This window comes from Procambarus clarkii, chromosome 75 (assembly GCF_040958095.1).
Source record: "Procambarus clarkii isolate CNS0578487 chromosome 75, FALCON_Pclarkii_2.0, whole genome shotgun sequence".
Classification (NCBI taxonomy): domain Eukaryota; kingdom Metazoa; phylum Arthropoda; class Malacostraca; order Decapoda; family Cambaridae; genus Procambarus; species Procambarus clarkii.
Genome location: NC_091224.1, coordinates 28,410,188 through 28,432,687, shown reverse-complemented (window position 1 = coordinate 28,432,687; position 22,500 = coordinate 28,410,188). Strand labels below are relative to the sequence as shown.

General features: G+C 46.0%; 2 protein-coding genes across 3 annotated transcripts in view; one reads left to right on the top strand and one right to left on the bottom strand.

The window, feature by feature from the left end:
* The window catches only part of LOC123771757 (suprabasin-like), a 16,481-nt gene extending 8,758 nt beyond the window's left edge, over window positions 1-7,723 (top strand). The window contains exons 2-3 of the mRNA XM_069313610.1: window positions 6,491-6,912; window positions 6,977-7,723. Of these exons, the coding sequence (XP_069169711.1) occupies window positions 6,491-6,912; window positions 6,977-7,723 (1,169 nt within the window). The remainder of the gene's footprint in view (window positions 1-6,490; window positions 6,913-6,976) is intronic.
* Window positions 7,724-11,621: 3,898 nt separating this feature from the next.
* LOC123771610 (leucine-rich repeat and WD repeat-containing protein 1) overlaps window positions 11,622-22,500 on the bottom strand; it is a 53,285-nt gene continuing 42,406 nt past the window's right edge. For both annotated transcript variants that reach the window (XM_045764197.2, XM_045764198.2), the window contains exons 9-10: window positions 21,118-21,281; window positions 11,622-15,766 (exon numbers count right to left, since the gene is read on the bottom strand). In XM_045764197.2, coding sequence (XP_045620153.1) covers window positions 15,611-15,766; window positions 21,118-21,281 — 320 coding nt within the window. In that variant the 3' untranslated portion in view covers window positions 11,622-15,610. The remainder of the gene's footprint in view (window positions 15,767-21,117; window positions 21,282-22,500) is intronic.

Below are 22,500 nucleotides of genomic sequence, written 5' to 3'. Positions count from 1 at the left end.
TTTCTAAAATATGGATCCATTTTTAATTGATAAATTAAAAACGATTTGGGTAAACTCATTAATACACAATTATCTCAATAATATCTCATTAGTATTATTGCTTCCTGGATCTCACATGTATTGGTTAATGGGCCTTCTGCACTTTCCTCTTTTGTTTGAGGACAAAGACTTTTTTCCTTTCACCTCATTGCTGCCTATGGGAGCCCCACCTAAGCCTAAGCTCTTGGGGCTTAATCTTTATCAATCAATCAATCAATCGTAATATTATCAATTAACTGTGATTGTGATTGCAGAAAATTAACTGTTTTGTAATTGCACAAAACACTCAAAAGCTGCACTTCAAATACTAGGACAAAAACAGTGGAAAGGTAACGTGGAAATAATTACCACCATTTTGTATCTTGGAGCAGTCACTAAAGGCAAAGGACTCAACATAACCCTAAACTGGATCCCATCCCATGTTGGAATCCCATTAAATGAAAAAGCTGATGAAATTGCTAAATTGGCAACTCGTCATCCAGTGATACATAAACCAATTCAACCCAGCCTAGAGAACATAAAAAACATCATCACCAAAAAAACTCTCACATCTCAACAAAGCCGACCTGCACCAGAGAATAGCTGAAGGTTCGCCATCTGCAACATGGTATCTTCAGGCAACCAAGTTAGAAAGGTTAAATATCCCAATAGGAATCCATAGGGATTGATTGATTGATAAAGATTAAGCCACCCAAAAGGTGGCACGGGCATGAATAGCCCGTAAGTGGTGGCCCTTTTGAGCCATTACCAGTATCAAGAGCTGATACTGGAGATCTGTGGAGGTGCGACTGCACCCTGCGTGACGGGAGATGTCTCCCGTGTGGAGAAGGGATTGATTGATTGAAGAAGATTAAGCCACCCAAAAGCTGGCACGGGCATGAATAGCCCGTAAGTGGTGGTCCTTTTGAGCCATTACCAGTATCAAGAGCTGATACTGGAGATCTGTGGAGGTGCGACTGCACCCAGCGTGACGGGAGATGTCTCCCGGACCAAATGGTGACCAGCAACGATCCATAGGGAAATAGAAGTTAGGTTATATAGACTACGTCTAGGTTACAGATGCAGACGGGAGACATCTCCCGTCACGCAGGGTGCAGTCGCACCTCCACAGATCTCCAGTATCAGCTCTTGATACTGGTAATGGCTCAAAAGGACCACCACTTACGGGCTATTCATGCCCGTGCCACCTCTTGGGTGGCTTAATCTTTATCAATCATCAATCTACAGATGCAACTGAGAGATTGGTGAACCCCGACAGAGAGAGTGCATCTTCTGCCCAACACTCGGGGGAGGGGCGGGCGGCGCTTGGCGGGGGGGGGGGGGGGGGTACGTCGGCGATTACCGTTCAAGTTCGTTTATTGAGACAATAACAAAAATACATTACTAAGTGATAGAGTAGCTTAGGCTATTTCTACCCCCCCCTCACCCCCTCTACTTCAAGTCCCTCAAGGGGCGCACAAATTCAGTGAGTACAAATCCACAATACAAGAATCCCATTTAACATTGCAGGTTAATATAGTAAGTACAGCATATAAGTGTTACACTCTTGGGGCTAAATTCTTGTAGCTCCTAAGTATACTGTCTATCATACCATTATCACACATCCAAACAATTTGATGTGGTACACTACTTATTTCCTTATTTCTATAGTTATCAATAAGTTGACACTCTAATACATAATGTTCTAAGGTGTGGGCGTGCGGCATACTACATAATTTACACTCCTTATCTTTTTCACTGACATCAACACCGTATTGCCAGATATATTTGTATCCTAATCTTAATCTCATGTAAATTGAATCCTTCCAAGTAGACTTTCCTCTACCATAGGTGAAGGACGAGTTTGTATTTATTATTGAATAATTCTTAAGTGTGTTACTACTGTCCACCATTGCCATTCTCTTTATCATTTCTTCACCCTCTTGGATCATCTTGATTCTTGTTTTTAGGGTCCGTCTAATTACCACAAACTACACAAACTTCAGACAGCTTCCTGGCAATACGTTAGTAATGAATAAATATGATATATTAAGTTAGGCTGACCTAACCTAACCTAACCTATCCTAACCTATCCTAACCTAACCTAACCTAACTTAACTTAACCAAACCTAACCTAACCGAAGCTTGGATCGTCGACTTGATTTGGCGTCACCAGCTTTTTATTTTCGTCTAATTTCTTTATAAAAAGATACTTTTTCAGATTAAAATTATGTTTTTTCGTGTTGTACATTCAGCACGCTTTTTATTTTCGTCTAATTTCTTTATAAAAAGATACTTTTTCAGATTAAAATTATGTTTTTTCGTGTTGTACATTCAGCACCAACATTATAATGAGTAAATATATCATATTTATTCATTACTAACGTATTGCCAGGAAGCTTTCTGAAGTTTGTGGTAATTAGACGGACCGTGTTTTTATTTGTTTCAAGGTTAACTGACATACAACATCAACAAGAGTTTTTTCAGTGGCTCTCTTCGCTATGTCATCAACTACCTCATTCAACAGTATTCTCACATGTGAAGGGATCCACATGAATCTTACTGTATACCCATTTTTTTTTTAATTTCTTAACATTCTCTCTACACTCTATCACAATATTCTGGTATACTGGGCGTCTGCTTGTTACGAACCCGGATCCAGCGTCCGAGCACGGAGTAGTAACGACCACGCCATCTGTGGGTCAGCTCCCGAAACCCCCGCCAAACGGACGACGACACCTGGTGAGGACAAGGTGTACCAGCCACAAGGGCCAGTTTCCAGTCCTGTACAGCTCACAACATAAGAACATAAGAACAAAGGTAACTGCAGAAGGCCTATTGGCCCATACGAGGCAGCTCCTATTCTATAACCACCCAATCCCACTCATATACTTGTCCAACCCGTGCTTGAAACAATCGAGGGACCCCACCTCCACAATGTTACGCGGCAATTGGTTCCACAAATCAACAACCCTGTTACTGAACCAGTATTTACCCAAGTCTTTCCTAAATCTAAACTTATCCAATTTATATCCATTGTTTCGTGTTCTGTCCTGTGTTGATACTTTTAATACCCTATTAATATCCCCCCGGTTATGTCCATTCATCCACTTGTAAACCTCTATCATGTCACCCCTAACTCTTCGCCTTTCCAGTGAATGCAACTTAAGCTTTGTTAATCTTTCTTCATATGAAAGATTTCTAATTTGGGGAATTAACTTAGTCATCCTACGCTGGACACGTTCAAGTGAATTTATATCCATTCTATAATATGGCGACCAAAACTGAACTGCATAATCTAAATGGGGCCTAACTAGAGCAAGATATAGCTTGAGAACCACACCAGGTGTCTTGTTACTAACGCTGCGATTAATAAATCCAAGTGTCCGATTTGCCTTATTACGAACATTTATGCATTGATCCTTTTGTTTTAAATTCTTACTAATCAACACAGCCGCTCCTGACCTCTGGTGAGGTGATGCTCCGACGACAGCGCCATCTATGGACTGGATACGTCAGGTGTTTGTGCCCGAGCCCGTAAGTGAGGTGTTTTAGTATGTCCCAGTCATTGATGACGTGTCTGCTTACAGAGCCGACCTGGGACTGCTGTGATGGAAGTGGAGGCAGTCTACCCGAGGCAGCCAGTCTCCATACCTTGAACCTTGCTGCAGCTGTTGTGAAGTCGTCCCCCCGGAAGAACACTGTGGTGTGTTAGCCTGCCAGTGAAGTGGCAGTAAAAGGATTTACCCGGGACCGACTGTTGGAGACGATCATCCACTGGGGTACTGAAGACAGGAGAGTGATTTGTGGTGTCACACGGGGCTCCTGTCTAGGGCGTTCCCCTTTTATCGTTCGTGGAGTGGCCGTACCAGCCTTGTTAATTGGCTCAGAACCTGCCAGCAGACCAGCTGGACGTGTGGTTGACGGCCTCCACGGCGGTGCCCCCAGTGGACATGTGTTTTGGCTGACCTGTGGCCAGGGTAGGCTCAACTTCATTGGAGAATTCGTTGTGAGGCCACGAAGAAAGCACCAAGGACTAGACACCGAGAGTTATGGCACCAGCGTCTTCAGCAGAAGACATCGATTGTGGATTAATCCCCTTGTGCACTCTTTTATTTTATATATTTAATCGGTGATGGTGTTAATTATAATATTAAGTTCTTAGCTTTCTTTCCCTACTCCCTTTAAGTTACTTGCGTCACGGATCTCATCCCTTGATAGCCACTACTGGCTTGGGAACGGATATATATATCTGACTCTAACAACATCAGAGTGAGAACCCCGTTGCGTCCCGAGAGGGTCGTAACACTGCTATTAAGACTCTAACGCTCCTCTGCTGTCAATAAAGAAGCAGGCATTTTTACCACATTTGACTACTTCCTGTAATCCTGCTAATACACCTTGGAGTTCAGCCTGCGTTGAAGAGACATTGTCAGTTAAGCGGCGTCCAATAACAGTATCTACAGTGCCGATGTCAGTGTACTCCCTGATCAAGACTCCACATCCTGCCTTCCCATACCTAGCTACTGACACATCACAATATACATGTAGTGTTTTCTGTAGGTAATTTCTAGTTATACAATCACATGTTGCCCTCAGCTCTCCTATTTCATACATACTTTTTTTCTTTTGCAAGGGAGTAATTACTACGTCTACATTACAATCCTCCCATGGTGGTGTAAATTGTCTCTTAGGCACAGCAATACACTCTGTAATAACATCATACTCTATAACATTAGAACATAAGGTACTCTCGTCTTATGCTCTCTTCTTATACTTTATAATACATTGTTCATTACTTCCCACCTTTTGAACTGAGAGGATTAATTCATTAACTCCCCTCCCTCTCATTAATCTAATGACAGAGGCTACATTTATCTCTGAAATTCTATCCCCAATACTCCCCAGATTCAACTCCATGCTCATTATCTGTCATGGCATTTCTTGGGCATACTAAGATAATGCTCATGGCTTCATTACTGTACCTTCAGTAGCACAGACCATTTGGTCCGGGAGACATCTCCCGTCACGCAGGGTGCAGTTGCGCCTCCACAGATCTCCAGTATCATCTTTTGATACTGGTAATGGCTCAAAAGCGCCACCACTTACGGGCTATTCATGCCCGTGCCACCTTTTGGGTGGCTTAATCTTCATCAATCAATCAATCTTCAGTAGCACAGGGACTCCCACTCCCTTTCCACAGCATGCCAAGGCCTTCAGAGGTTGTAATCTCTTCCGACATTGACCCAACAGTCTGTTCATCTCAGCTTCCGACTGTATACATGCAGACTTTATTATGCAAGCCCCTTGGGAATCGCTGCCAGCAGACTTTATGATTATGGTTCTTGAGAGGAAAAAGAACCAGACTAATCCTCATCTGCTACGTAACATTGCACAGATGCATATAGAAGCAAACATGGCATCTGACAGCTTCACATACTTCACAGATGGATCAGTAGACCAGCAGGGACAAGAAACCGGAGCTGCAGTTAAAGCAGGAAACTCTGTAAATAGTTGGAGACTCTCAAATGGATGTTTGACTTTACAAACAGAGATGCTAGCCATTCAAAAGGCTTTGGAACATGCTCTTGCTGAACACCGACAACATGTTATCATACATACAGATTCGAGAACTGCCATTGAAACCTTGCAACAAGAACACATACATGACAACATCCATCTGATAACAAATGTCATATCATTTATGCAAACTCTCAAACACCAATGCCGTCGGGTACTTATCAACTGGGTGCCAAGTCGTGTGGGAATAATAGGAAATGACATTGCAGACGAAACTGCAAAACTTGCAATTAAGAGAAGAAATGTAGACATTTACATATCACAGATTAAGAAAGTAATTAGAAACAGAGCAATGAGGATGATGTGCAGTGACCACAACACAGCTGTTGCAACATCAGGATCTGCGGGTTGGTACAAGAATTCAACCAACTACGAACCACTTAGTTTGATGAAAGGGAGCAGTAGAGCAACAGAAGTGCACTTACATCACATCAGGCTTGGATACCCATGTGCATGGGAAATAGGCTTACAGGTTCCGGAAGATGAGAGGAAATGTCAACACTGTGGAGAAATGCCCGACAGACCACTGGAACATTATTTAACACATTGCACAGTTACAACCACAACAGACCACTGGAACATTATCTAACACATTGCACGGTTACAACCACAACAGACCACTGGAACATTATCTAACACAGTGCACAGTTACAACCACAACAGACCACTGGAACATTATCTAACAGTGCACAGTTACAACCACAACAGACCACTGGAACATTATCTAACACAGTGCACAGCGCGTCAGGGCCACGGGGTGCGTCAGGGCCACGGGGTGCGTCAGGGCCACGGGGTGCGTCAGGGCCACGGGGTGCGTCAGGGCCCAGGGTTGCGTCAGGGCCACGGGGTGCGTCAGGGCCACGGGGTACTTCAGATCAATGGGGTGCGTCAGGCCACGGGGTGCGTCAGGGCCAATGGGTGCGTCAGGGCCACGGGGTGCGTCAGGGCCACAAGATGCGTCAGGGCCACGAGGTGCGTCAGGGCCACAAGGTGCGTCAGGGCCACAAGGTGCGTCAGGGCCACGAGGTGCGTCAGGGCCACGAGGTGCGTCAGGGCCACAAGGTGCGTCAGGGCCACAAGGTGCGTCAGGGCCACGGGGTGCGTCAGGGCCACAAGATGCGTCAGGGCCACGAGGTGCGTCAGGGCCACAAGGTGCGTCAGGGCCACAAGGTGCGTCAGGGCCACAAAGTGCGTCAGGGCCACGAGGTGCGTCAGGGCCACGGAGTACTTCAGGGCAACGGAATACCTCAGGGCCACTTGGTACCTCAGGGCCACGGGGTACCTCAGGACCACGGGGTACCTCAGGTCCACAGGGTGCGTCAGGGTCACAGGGGAACCTCAGGGCCACGGAATACCTCAAGGCCACGGGGTGCGTCAGGGCCGCGGAATACCTCAAGGCCACGGGGTGCGTCAGGGCCACAGTGCGCGTCAGGGCCACAAGGTGCGTCAGGGCCACGGGGTGCGTCAGGGCCACGTGGTGCGTCAGGGCCACGGGGTGCGTCAGGGCCACGGGGTACCTCAGGGCCACGGGGTGCGTCAGGGCCACGGGGTACCTCAGGGCCACGGGGTGCGTCAGGGCCACCGGGTGCGTCAGCGCCACGGGGTACCTCAGGGCCACGGGGTGCGTCAGGGCCATGGGGTACCTCACTGCCACGGGGTACCTCAGGGCCACAAGGTACCTCAGCGCCACGGGGTACCTCACTGCCACGGGGTACCTCAGGGCCACAAGGTACCTCAGCGCCACGGGGTACCTCAGGGCCATGGGGTACCTCAGGGCCACGGGGTGCGACAGGGCCACCGGGTGCGTCAGGGCCATGGGGTACCTCACTGCCACGGGGTACCTCAGGGCCACAGGGTACCTCAGGGCTACAGGGTGCGTCAGGGCCACTTGGTACCTGAGGGCCACGGGGTGCGTCAGGGCCACGGGGTACCTCAGGGCCACGGGGTGCGTCAGGGCCACCGGGTGCGTCAGGGCCATGGGGTGCGTCAGGGCCACGGGATACCTCAGGGCCACGGGGTACCTCAGGGCTACAGGGTGCGTAAGGGCCACGGGGTGCGTCAGGGCCATTTGGTACCTGAGGGCCACGGGGTACCTCAGGGCCACGGGGTGCGTCAGGGCCATTAGGTGCGTCAGGGCCACGGGGTGCGTCAGGGCCATTAGGTGCGTCGGGGCCTCAGGATACCTCAGGGCCACGGCGTACCTCAGGACCACGGCGTACCTCAGGGCCAATGGGTGGGTGTATCTTATCATGAGGTTATCTTGAGAAGATTTCGGGGCTCAGCGTCCTCGCGGCCCGGTCCTCGACCAGGCCTCTTTTTTTTTTTGTTACACATCCCCAGGAAGCAGCCCGTAGCAGCTGTCTAACTCCCAGGTACCTATTTACTGCTAGGTAACAGGGGCACCAGGGAGAAAGAAACATTTTGCTCATTTGTCTCCGCCTCCACCGGGGATCGAACCAGGAACCTCAGGACTACGAACCCGTAGCGCTGTCCACTCAGCTGTCAGGCGCCACTGGATGACGGCTGAGGCCAACCTAAGAGGTGTTGCAGCGAACACATTATGTATTGATCTTATGCTACAGCAGGACCACTGGTGTAGTCTGTCTGTCTCCCACCCTCTAGCAGGACCACTGGTGTAGTCTGTCTGTCTCCCACCCTCCAGCAGGACCACTGGTGTAGTCTGTCTGTCTCCCACCCTCCAGCAGGACCACTGGTGTAGTCTGTCTGTCTCCCACCCTCCAGCAGGACCACTGGTGTAGTCTGTCTCCCACCCTCCAGCAGGACCACTGGTGTAGTCTGTCTCCCACCCTCCAGCAGGACCACTGGTGTAGTCTGTCTGTCTCCCACCCTCCAGCAGGACCACTGGTGTAGTCTGTCTGTCTCCCACCCTCCAGTAGGACCACTGGTGTAGTCTGTCTGTCTCCCACCCTCCAGTAGGACCACTGGTGTAGTCTGTCTGTCTCCCACCCTCCAGCAGGACCACTGGTGTAGTCTGTCTGTCTCCCACCCTCTAGCAGGACCACTGGTGTAGTCTGTCTGTCTCCCACCCTCCAGTAGGACCACTGGTGTAGTCTGTCTGTCTCCCACCCTCCAGCAGGACCACTGGTGTAGTCTGTCTCCCACCCTCCAGCAGGACCACTGGTGTAGTCTGTCTGTCTCCCACCCTCCAGCAGGACCACTGGTGTAGTCTGTCTGTCTCCCACCCTCCAGCAGGACCACTGGTGTAGTCTGTCTGTCTCCCACCCTCCAGCAGGACCACTGGTGTAGTCTGTCTGTCTCCCACCCTCCAGCAGGACCACTGGTGTAGTCTGTCTGTCTCCCACCCTCCAGCAGGACCACTGGTGTAGTCTGTCTGTCTCCCACCCTCCAGCAGGATCACTGGTGTAGTCTGTCTGTCTCCCACCCTCCAGCAGGACCACTGGTGTTGTCTGTACCTTACTGAGCACACCAGGGAACACACTAGACAAGCACCTGGGGAGGAGTCATCATGTTCATATGCAGCTCGAAGCGTAAAAATTTCCAGGTCTGTAAGATTGTAAGAAAGTAAACAAGCACAAAAATAAAAATAAAAAAAAAATAGCCCCCATGGGATGCCAGAACGTAGCCACAAACTGAGAGACCTGATGTGCTGAACCAGAGGAGCACACCAGTGGCACCAACCACATATGACAGGACTGATCTTTGAGTTGACTCGTGCTCCGACCCACCTGATGGTAGCCATTGGTCTCTGATTAGCCAAATGGGACTCCTGTGACCGACATGATCCAGTGGTTGTTATCTCCGCCAGTGAGAGCACTTGTAAGAGAGAGGCATTGTTGATGGGAGCCTATAAGGGACTTGAACATTAAACTGTTAATTACTAATTTATTCTATACATAGCCCAGACACCTTACTTTCTTCAGGAACCTTCCCACCAGCAGGTGTCCACAGCAGGATATCTCCCACCTGGAACCTTCCCATCTGTGGGTTACCTTGAGGTGCTTCCGGGGCTTACTGTCCCCGCGGCCCGGTCGTCGACCAGGCTTCCTGGTTACTGGACTGATCAACCAGGAGGTATCCTGGTTGATCCATAAGGTAAAGGTATCCTGATCAACCAGCTTAATCAGGTATCCTTTGGAGGTACTTATCCAGTTCTCTCTTGAACACTGTGAGGGGATTGCCAGTTATGCCCCTTATGTGTAGTGGAAGCGTGTTGAACAGTCTCGGGCCTCTGATGTTGATAGTTCTCTCTCAGAGTACCTGTTGCACCTCTGCTTTTCGACGGGGGTATTCTGCACACCCTGCCATGTCTTCTGGTCTCATGTGATGTTATTTCTGTGTGCAGGTTTGGGACCAGCCCCTCTAATATTTTCCACGTGTAAATTATTATGTACCTCTCCCGCCTGCGCTCAAGGGAGTACAGATTTAGGCTCTTTAGTCGGTCCCAGTAATTTAGATGTTTTACTGAGTGGATTCTAGCAGTAAAGGATCTCTGCACGCTCTCTAGGTCAGCAACTTCTCCAGCTTTCAAAGGTGCTGTCATTGTGCAGCAGTACTCCACTCTAGAGAGCACAAGCGTTTTAAAAAGTATCATCATCGGTATAGCATCTCTAGTGTGAAAAGTTATGATTTGCCTGAGTTTTGTACGTTGTTTCCGTTTTTATATTTTCATTTTTTCCATAGCGCATGAGCTGGAACTTATCTTCGTTAAACACCATATTATTTTCTGTAGCCCATAGAAAGACCTGATCTACATCTGACTGGAGGTTTGCCGTGTCCTCTATGTTGCCTACTCTCATGAAGATCCTTGTGTCATCTGCAAAAGATGATACAGTGCTATAGGTTGTGTTCTGGTCTATGTCCGATATGAGGATGAGAAAAAGTACTGGAGCACGCACAGTACCCTGGGGGACTGAGCTCTTCACGGTTGATGGGCTGGATTTTATTTTGTTGACTATTACACATTGGGTTCTGTTGGTCAGGAAATTGTAGATCCATCTGCCTATTTTTCCGGTAATTCCTTTTGAGCGCATTTTATGTGCAATAACACCATGGTCACATTTATCAAAAGCTTTTGCGAAATCTGTGTAAATTACATCAGCGTTTTGTTTGTCTTCCATAGCATCTAATGCCTTATCATAGTGGTCCAGCAACTGCGACAGGCAAGAGCGCCCTGTTCTGAAACCATGTTGTCCGGGGTTATGGAGATGCTGTGATTCCATGTATTTTGTGATCTTACTTCTTAGCACTCTCTCAAAATATTTTATAATGTGCGATGTTAGTGCTATCGGTCTGTAATTTTTTGCCTCTGCCTTATTTCCTCCTTTATGAAGTGGTGCTATCTCTGCTGTTTTTAGTATATCAGGAATAACGCCAGTGTCTAGGCTTTGTCTCCACAGAATGTGGAGGGCCTGCGATAGTGGTTTTTTACAGTGGGTGGCCACAACAGGATATCTCCCACCTGGAACCACCCCATCAGTGGGTGGCCACAGCAGGATATCTCCCACCTGGAACCTCCCCATCAGTAGGTGGACACAGCAAGATATCTCCTACTTGGAACCTTTCTGTTAGTAGGAGGCCACAGCAGGATATCTCCCACCTGGAACATTCCCATCAGTGGGTGGCCACAGCAGGATATCTCCCACCTGGAACCTCCCTATCAGTGGGTGGCCACAGCAGGATATCCCCCACCTGGAACCTTTCCAACAGTGGGTGGCCACAGCAGGATATCTCCCACTTGGAACCTTTCCATCAGTGGGTGGCCACAGCAGGATATCTCCCACTTGGAACCTTCCCATCAGTGGGTGGCCACAGCCGGATATCTCCCACCTGGAAACTTCCCATCTGTGGGTGACCACAGCAGGATATCTCCCACCTGGAACCTCCCTATCAGTGGGTGGCCACAGCAGGATATCTCCCACCTGGAACCTTCCCATCAGTGGGTGGCCACAGCAAATTTCTTCACCAAACTATCAATACAGAAACATTTCACTTGCCCGAGCCAGTTCTATGTACAAGTACATAAACCCGCTTAGGAATAATAGTTTTATATAGGTTGGAACAGTAGTTTATTTTTGTTCAAAAATACAAAATTTGCCAATTTTGTTTCCTTACTGTTACCTTATTATGTCAACAGTGGAGTTTTTGCCAGGAAGAAATGAGATCGTGGAATATTGCATATAAAGTCTGCTTCTGATGGTGAAACAAAAGCTTTCCCAATATCTAATACAACAAAAATACAGGAACCTGGTACATTTTGATCATTTTTATCAAGTGATGCATTTGAATGTTATTCCTACAATCTACTGTGATCAGATTTCAGACCTTTGTTAATATTGTACCTTGGTAACTTAAATATTCATTCACTGACTGGAATACTTATATACATAAGAGACTCATCTGTACACATTATTATATTACATACTCAACAATCATGCTATCTTATTTGCAATTACTGTACAGTCTTGCTCAGCCATTACTTACAGTAATGGCTCAACCAGACAACATGAGGTAAACATTTATTTTGGCAAGCACGACCTTCAACCATACAGCATACACAGTAGCAGCAGGGATACCCTCGGACATCCTACAGCAGGGATACCCTCGGACATCCTACAGCAGGGATACCCTCGGACATCCTACAGCAGGGATACCCTCGGACATCCTACAGCAGGGATACCCTCGGACATCCTACAGCAGGGATACCCTCGGACATCCTACAGCATACACAGTAGCAGCAGGGATACCCTCGGACACCATACAGCACACACAGTAGCAACAGGGATACCCTCGGACACCATACAGCACACACAGTAGCAGCAGGGATACCCTCGGACACCATACACAGTAGCAACAGGGATACCCTCGGACACCCTACAGCATACACAGTAGCAACAGGGATACCCTCGGACACCCTACAGCATACACACTAGCAGCAGGAATACCCTCGGACACCATACAGCATACACAGTAGCAACAGGGATACCCTTGGACATCCTACAGGATACACAGTAGCAGCAGTGATACCCTCGGACACCCTACAGCAGGGATACCCTCGGACATCCTACAGCATACACAGTAGCAGCAGGGATACCCTCGGACACCATACAGCATACACAGTAGCAGCAGGGATACCCTCGGACATCCTACAGGATACACAGTAGCAGCAGGGATACCCTCGGACATCCTACAGCATACACAGTAGCAGCAGGGATACCCTCGGACATCCTACAGCATACACAGTAGCAGCAGGGGTACCCTCGGACATCCTACAGTATACACAGTAGCAGCAGGGATACCCTTGGACATCCTACAGGATACACAGTAGCAGCAGGGATACCCTCGGGCACCCTACAGCATACACAGTAGCAACAGGGATACCCTCGGACACCCTACAGCATACACAGTAGCAGCAGGGATACCCTCGGACATCCTACAGCATACACAGTAGCAGCAGGGATACCCTCGGACACCCTACACAGTAGCAGCAGGGATACCCTCGGACACCATACAGCATACACAGTAGCAACAGGGATACCCTCGGACACCCTACAGCATACACAGTAGCAACAGGGATACCCTCGGACACCCTACAGCATACACAGTAGCAACCTGGATACCCTCGGACACCCTACACAGTAGCAGCAGGGATACCCTCGGACACCATACAGCATACATAGTAGCAACAGGGATACCCTCCGACACCCTACAGCATACACACTAGCAGCAGGGATACCCTCGGACACCCTACAGCATACACACTAGCAGCAGGGATACCCTCGGACACCCTACAGCATACACACTAGCAGCAGGGATACCCTCGGACACCCTACAGCATACACACTAGCAGCAGGGATACCCTCGGACACCCTACAGCATACACACTAGCAGCAGGGATACCCTCGGACACCCTACAGCATACACACTAGCAGCAGGGATACCCTCGGACACCCTACAGCATACACACTAGCAGCAGGGATACCCTCGGACACCCTACAGCATACACACTAGCAGCAGGGATACCCTCGGACACCCTACAGCATACACACTAGCAGCAGGGATACCCTCGGACATCCTACAGGATACACAGTAGCAGCAGGGATACCCTCGGACATCCTACAGCATACACAGTAGCAGCAGGGATACCCTCGGACACCCTACAGCATATACAGTAGCAGCAGGGATACCCTCGGACATCCTACAGCATACACAGTAGCAGCAGGGATACCCTCGGACACCCTACAGCATACACAGTAGCAGCAGGGATACCCTTGGACACCCTACAGCATACACACTAGCAGCAGGGATACCCTCGGACACCCTACAGCATTGCATCTAGTACCTCTTAACAGATACTCCCGCCATTATTCACACAATCTACTCAGCTGCTACCAAACATTAATTACCCTTACATAAATTCAGCAGTATGAATTAAATGTTTTCTGTAAGAACCTGTATTAAGTATGCCTTGCAATCTTAACCAGCTGTAGATTAGGAACCGATACAGCTTACTACATTAGGAAGCTTAAAAATTATATCACAATATTTGACTGCTTATTGTAAGCTTTGATCCATTCAATAATTACTTAAGACACAGCTAGCAGCACGCACTCTACGGGTTACAATAAAACCCAGATAAACATGGGTCTAACAAAATAAGAATTCACCAAATATCTTTAGAAATCTGAGGGAAAGTTAAAATTCCTGTCAGCCATCGTAAAGTCAGCTCTTCTGGACTAGTGTTACTAAGTTACATAAAAGAGAGATGTCATATTTTCTTCAGGTCTCTGGCTGCATATATCAAAATAATTAAAAATTTTCAACTTAAGAAATTTACAAATAATTTCTGGTGAAACTTAAATAAGCACTAATTAAGGAAATGGATTTAAATTATAACAGAACAATTTACCACCAATTTATCAATTTACTAATGGATGCTTCATGCAATTACACCCACTAACAATTACAGTAGTGGAGAAACACACGGGTAGTAACACAAATATTTTAGACATTAACAAAAGGTATATTAATGTCAGCACCTGACTACTTCCATAGCTGCTCCAAGTTCCAAAACATTAAAACATGCAACCTTCTCAATACAAAATGTAACAACAAAAATTTTAAATTATTTAGAGAATAATACTTAGCAATAAATCTGGCAACTGATTCAATCCCTTATTAAGTACATTTAAGTTTTTTTGTAATCATACAAACAACATTGAAGACATCAACCATCTTTTCTAATGCCGGCAATTGTGAAGCTCGACCAGCGTCAAATTCAACTACAAACTGACAATTCAATTTTGAGTTACAAAATGGGATAAAATGTCTCATTGTTACAAGGGCATCATTTGGGCTTTGAAACATATTTTTTAATATAGTTTGTCAGACGTTGGCAGTGAAGAGGCGGACTAGATGACTGACAATGTTTGCTTCAGCTAACTGACCCCACTAATTGGCTGCTTCACATAGTGCTCAAAAAATATAAAAATAGGCCTAAGAGTACCTTCCTATGTATCACTGGAGCAATTCTAACGATCTGTGCTGCCTTCCTGTCATGTACTGAGCTTGGTACATATATACATAAAAAAAAACAACAACAACATGGGAACAAAATAATAACTATGGTATACTCAACATAACTCTTCTTGTTGAACAAATGAAGTCATATCCAGGTTTTGTTTATCACAAAACTTATTATTTAGTCTCATGAATTTCAGAGGTGTGAGACATTTATTGTTGCCATCAGCAGAGGCCAGTTTACCCATTATGCCAGCAGTGGCACAAATGCCTCATTAACAAATAACACTTCTGATGCTGGATCCTCAAGACCATGAACATTATTATTTGGTAATTGTAATATCAAAGTTCTCTGTCGTTAATAATCCTAATAAAATAATTAATATCGCATGCTTGCTTTACATAATAATGTCATTATTTTTATATTATTTTTGTAAATTATCCCAAGTAATAAAAGCTTCCTGCATGTCTTAGTGACTTGCTGAAATCTTATTTCCTACTTTTTTACATATTTTTAATTATCTTCATCATCGTCTTCCTTCCCTCTTTTCCAGACACAGACCATGTTGTTTGATGTAACTGCAACAATGTGGTGACCGCCCGACGACACTGCACACTTGTCTACAACAATGTCATACGTGTCCAGGCGCAGTTTTCGAGCTTTCTCCACCTGCAAGTATTCATAGGTAATAATAATGTGCTAGCTATACCTTACATGGTTGAAATCATAGAAAACAAAAAGTGTGCAGTTTAAATGCAAAGAGAACTATTACAGAACCATACCCATATATTATGGTACTCAAAAATGTCATCATTATAACTGATCCTTCTTTTGGTCCATAGCAGTGCTTTATTGCATAAAGATTAATGAACTCTTCTGCCCCCCCTCTGACCAACATAAAACCAGAGTTGAATGTAATGAAACTTCCATTTCTGGGAGAGCCCCGGTGGCTCCCTGTAGTTAAATAACCGGAGAAAAAATGGAGGGACTTACCAGAGGAGGAGGAGAGGCAGTAGGCACTAACTCTAGTAGAAAACTACAACCAGGAAACATGACCTGGGGCAACATAGGACCAAAGAACACCAGGGATACTGACTAAAGACCTGGCTGCCATTATCCTGTTTTTTAATCTGCTAATGCCCCAAGCCTAAATATTTGTCCACGACTCAATACAAAAAACCACGGGATGGGGCAGCTGCATTCCGGAGGGGTCCTTGGTTTGTTGGTGCTTGGTTGGTCGAGCCATGGATGCATCGTGTTTTGTGTTCAGTGGCGGCCCTCCGCTGTTATTTGCGTGCCGCGGCCTCTATGTCTGGGGCGCACTTTGAGTTGATCCGGTTCCGTTTTTCCCTGTTCACGGGTGAAGGTGTCCCGGGTTGTCCGCCGTGTTATTGCGGCTAGCATGCCTGTGTTCTTTCCCCGTGCCTGTGGCGTTCGTGGCTTCGCTGCTCTTGTTGCCGTCTGGTATGCATGTCCTTGCTGTCATCCGGGCACGGATCTTTTGGTGTTCGTACAGGGGCCTAGCTGCTCGTTGTCTCGTGTTGCTCCTGGGCCCTGTCGGGGCTGTGTCGCCATGGGTTAGCGTTTGCAGCCGGTTGTCTCGCTTCCGTTGAGGGGTGCATGGTGACTGCCTCCCGGTTCCGTCCCTTTGACCTTCCTCTGTGGGTAGTTAGCTCCGGGGAGCTGACGGGGCTCCCCCCGGAAAACCATCGTTGAATGTAATGAAATGCCATTTTCTGGGCCAGACCCGGAGGCTCCCCGGCAACCCTCCCTTCCTCCGGTCGGCAGTTTTTCGCATGTTTTGACATCCAGCCTCAGAACTGATGGGTGGATAGCCGGCGTGAGAGATCTGGGGCTCCCCCTTCCCCCTCCCGGGGAGGGGGGAGCTGCGCAGACAGCGGCACAGTAACGTCATACTAGTTTGCTTGTTTTCTGTTGGGGAGTTCTATCCACTAGTTTGGCTTTTGGTAGCAATTTTAACCAGAATAGGGGTTTGTTTTGGAATGCTTACCTTTCTGGATGCTTGACCCGGTCGATGGCAGACATAGAATGCTTCCAACCACACGGGGGTTTCTTTAGGCCATTGCTCCCCTTGCCTCTCTGAGGGGGGCCAGGTTCTGGCCGTGGTCCCCGGTAGGCCCTAGAACTCCATACACATGACTGATGCCAAAGTCTGACATTAGCATATCAGTCAGGTATAGCTCCGGGGAGCCGACAGTGCTCCCCCCAGAAAACAACCATTAGTGCAGCACAATTGCAAACATCATGGGCTGCAATGCCATCTAGGATAGCCAGGCTGGCTACCCTAGATGGCATTGCGAACAACCTGAGAAATACGACCTTTGTAATGGAGACCATTGCACCATGGAGACTAGATCAACCCATAGAGCATTCATTAAAGCCGAGAAGTTGGCACACGGGTAGTGACAAACTGCCGTCACCAGACAACAAATGATCCACCCTTGGCTAAGTGAGCCAAGCATCAAACAAAGGACACCTCCAGAAGCACACAGATTTGTTCACCAGAAAAGAAGGCCATGGCTGCAAACAAAGAAAAGTCCCACCAGGTTCAAAAGGGCAGAACATGAAGCTCACTAGCCTGACATGGAAGGAAGAGCCAGCAAAATACAAGCATATGAATGTAATGAAATGCCAGTTTCTGGGCGAGCCCCAGTGGCTCCCTGAAGCTACCATCTCCACTGTAGGTGCCAGCTACTAGGCACCATCAGTCACGGAGTTCTCTGGCCTACTGAGGACCCTGGGGCCAGATTCGCGAAGCAGTTATGCAAGAATTTACGAACCTGTACATCTTTTCTCAATCCTTGGCGGCTTTCTTTACAATTATTAAAGAGTTAATGAGCTCCGAAGCACCAGGAGGCTGTTTATAACAATAACAACAGTTAACTGGGAATTGTTCATGCTTGTAAACTGTTTAATAAATGTAACCAAAGCCGTCAAAGATCGAGGAAAGATGTACACTTTCGTAAGTGCTTGCATAACTGTTTCATGAATCTGGCCACAGGTCCCCACACAGAGGTGAAGGGAGCCATGGCATTTATTTTTATTTTATTTATATACTAGAAGGTACATTGGGGTGTGCGAGTACAGAATACCCAATTGGCATTCTTACATTCTTTCAAAGCCACTAACATGCATATCACTTTGGGTAGGTCCTTAAGTTAACAAATAAAGTTAAGATTATTAATGGGTACATTGTAGCAAAATTTGAGTTTATCATAATAACTACAATATAAACTGATGGTAGTAATTACATTGGTTAAGTTGCATATCTTAAATACTAAAATTAGAGTGTGGGGGGGGGGGGGGGGGGGGAAAGCACAAAATACAGTGAGTTTGAAGTACTATGTAGGAAGCTATGAGGATGAAATTAGGTACTGTTTTGTTTTAATTTTGAATAAAGTGTAGGTTGGACAATTTTTTATTTCCTTAGGAAGCGAGTTCCATAGACTGTGTCCTTTTATTTACATTGAGTGTTTGCACAGATTTAGTCTGACTCAAAACATCAGAGAGATTTATTTCTGGTGCGGTGCTCCTGAGCTACACGAGCTCCTGAAGGGGTCTGTTGGGACCACCCAGATGCTTCAATGAGAGCGAAATGCTCAACTGCTTCCACGCCTACATCAGAAGGAGCAAACCATAAAGCCATATCCGGAGCTAATCCGTGCCCTGATTCTAAAACAAAAGCACCAAGTAAGCAATTATCAAAAGAAGGCACCAAACCGGGAGGGCTATGTAGCACCATCAAATGTGCAGGATAATCAGAGGGCGCTAAATATCACCAAGGACGCCAATACCAGAACAGTAACGCATAAGGTGAACGATATCAAAAGTATACAAAAGCACCAAAAGGTAAAAGTGAGAATTGACAACAATAAGTAAACAAGCCCAAGGCCCCCAGGACCAACTCGTGGAAAACGAGCTACCAGGAAGAAACATCAGTCAACAAACAACAAACAGAAACAAGCTCATCACCAAACCACAGTGCATCCCACCAGCCAAAAACACTCCCAACCTAAAGTGGTTTTTAAAACCACTGAAATTATTATGTAACAATATCTTGACAGCAACCCCCACTACATGTCAGGGCTGGAGTTAGTCGCCACAGCTGAGATAACCAAGCAACCTTGTAGGAATTTGAGCTACCAGTGATGAGGTCAAAAGGAATCTGTTGGAGCTGAATGTGACAAAGGTTGTTGGGCCTGACAGAATCTCATCATAGATACTAAAAAAAAAAAAGAGTGCAGAAGCACTAAGTATGCCACTCTCTATAGTATAGTGTATAACAAGTCACATGTAACAGGAGACCTACCGGAAAGCTAGAAGACAGCTAATGTAGTCCCAATATATAAAAAGGGTGACAGGCAAGAGGCACTGAACTAAAGGCCAGTTTCCCATCACCTTGCATACTATGCAAGGTGATGGAGATCATGAGGAAAAGGCTTGTAGAACATCTGGAGGGGAAATAGCTTTGTAACACACCACCAACATGGGTTCAGGGATGGTAAATCGTGCCTCACAGGCTTAATAGGAATGACCAGGCAACAAAAATTAGGCAAGAAAGTGAAGGGTGGGCAGACTGCAATTTCTTGGACTGACAAAAAGCCTTTTACACAGTACCCCATAAAAGGCTGATACAAAAGTTGGAGAAACAGGCAGGAGTAAAAGGTAAGGTGCTCCAGTGGTTAAGGGAGTATCTAAGCAACATGAAACAGCGAGTAACTATGAGGGGGAAGACATCAGAGTGGTGAGATGTACTTGGACCCACCCTGTTTGATGTGTGTAAACGATCTTCCGGAGGATACAGACTCATTCCTTTCAATGTTCGCCGATGATTCAAAAATTATGAGACGAATCAATACAGATGAAGATAGACAGAGACTACAGGACGACCTGGACCAACTGGAGGAATGGTCTAGAAAATGGTTACTAAAGTTTAACTCAGGAAAGTGTAAAATAATGAAATTAGGTGAAGGGAGCAGAAGGCTGAACACAAGGTACCATCTGGGAGGTGAAATCCTGCAAGTCAAAGAGAGAGAAAGATATGGGGGATGAAATCACATTGAACCTGTCCCCAGAGGCCCTCATCAAAAGGATATCATCAGCGGCATATGCTACACTGGCCAACATAAGAACTGCCTTTAGAAACTTGTGTAAGGATTCATTCAGGACCTTGTATACCACTTATGTCAGACCAATACTGGAGTATGCAGCTCCAGCCTGGAGTTCTTACCTAGTTAAACACGAGACAAAGATAGGGAAGATTCAGAGGTACGCCACCAGACTAGTCCCAGAACTGAGAGGTATGAGCTACGAGGAAAGGCTACGGGAGCTAAACCTCACATCCCTATGGAAGACAAAAAGAGTCTTTCAGGTAACCACCTACACCTAACCAAGAGACATGATAACCACCGACAAAATTCTCCGGGGAATTGGCAGGGTGGACAAAGACAAACTATTTAACATGGGTGGAACACGCTCAAGGGAACACAGGCGGAGACTTAGTACCCTACTGATCCACAGGAACATTAGAAATCATTTTTTTAATGTCAGAATAGTTAACAAATGGAATGCATTAGGCAGTGATGTGGTGGAGGCTGACTGCATACACAGTTTCAAATGTAGATCTGATAAAGCCCAGTAGGCTCCAGAATCTGTACATCAGTTGATTGACAGTTGACTTGCGGGACCAAAAAGCCAAAACTCAACCTCCACAAGCACAACTAGGTGAGTACACTTGATGACTGCTCTGTCAATGCCTGACTATTGCCAGAATTCCTTGCCTCATCACAGCCAAAGTATGTACCAAACCATTTTTTTTTTTTAGTTTCCTGTGATCAGTGAATGCATTTTAACAATATTAGAATGGAAAAAAATTGTTGGGAATAATATATTTTATGCACAAAGGGGACTTGTGTTAAGCTAACATGCAGTACAATATTTAAACCAAGCATGGACAAAGAAATGTATATATTTTCTTTGATGACCAAATCCCAACCCACCTCTGCATCTTCCAACTCAGGCCAGTCTAAAATTTTGACCGGTTCGATTTGTGGCAATTCTGGCCCTTCGGATAGCGGGCTGGAGATTTTACCAGTGACGTAGTCGGCAACATCATACACCCACAGAGCTCCTTTGTCATCACCACACACAAGAATACATGATCCTGGCAAGGTAAAAGCATATAAGTGTGTTTCAAAGCTTTAGCAGAAGTGGTCATTAACATTTAAATTATTTATTTTTCAGTTGCAAACATTCAAAAGCTTACCAAGTTTCTACAATAAAATAAAATGTTCAAATTTCCAGCATATACAATTTTATGACAAATTATGTCATAACCAATGTGACTAATATTTGTATTACAATATTAAACATTTTTTATTCAACTACAATACTTAACTTCACAAACTTTTGTAACATTTTAACAAACGATATTTTGAAAATAGGTTTACATAAACATTTTCTGTGTTTGCAATTTCTCACTTTTGATGATTTAAGCTTACAAGCTATTAACTACTTGGTAACTGTGCACTTAAATGAAATTTGAAATAGTAGTACTGTTGACCAGACCACACACTAGAAGGTGAAGGGACGACGACGTTTCGGTCCGTCCTGGACCATTCTCAAGTCGATCCTGTGTCAATCGACCTGAGAATGGTCCAGGACGGACCAAAACGTCGTCGTCCCTTCACCTTCTAGTGTGTGGTCTGGTCAACTTATTTTAGCCACGTTATAGTGACTCATCGCCTGCATAGTAGTACTGTGTTAGTCATAATTTGTGGCACTTGTCCTCGATAAGTAACCAAAATACTATAGGGCATTATAACCACTGTCTGTAAAGTGTGGACTTTAAAATTGGCTTGCCTAGTAGGGCATAAGGTAAAAATGGGAATTTTGAAGTCTCTCATAAGATAGGATGTTCGAATTAATTGTACAAGTTGGCAATCCATGTGGCTTTCAGCCTATTGGTGCTGTGTCTAACATGTGTCGGGCACAAAACAACAAGTCAGTTACTCGTCAATAACTGGGGTGAGAGCATACGAGTGTTATCTACTCTCAAGGTATAGCCACTACCTCATATTTTGCCGGCTCAGCATTCCTGTAACAATTTCAGACTTTTCCCAGTGAATTCAGTCTACCCCAGCTAACAGACACAACATGTCAAGATCACTTGGGTATAATTGTTTGAGTATAATAGAGGTGTTTATTAATGTTAGAAGCCTTTGGGTATGTATTGTGGTTTGATAAGGTGGAGAGAGAGAACCTGGAGATTTGAGTAGAATTGATCTGGTGTTATATCAAATAAATAGACTGAATAGGAAGTTCTACTTCTCAAGCCTGGCCTGAATAGTGGTAACTTGGTCTAACAGGCTGTTACTTGGAGC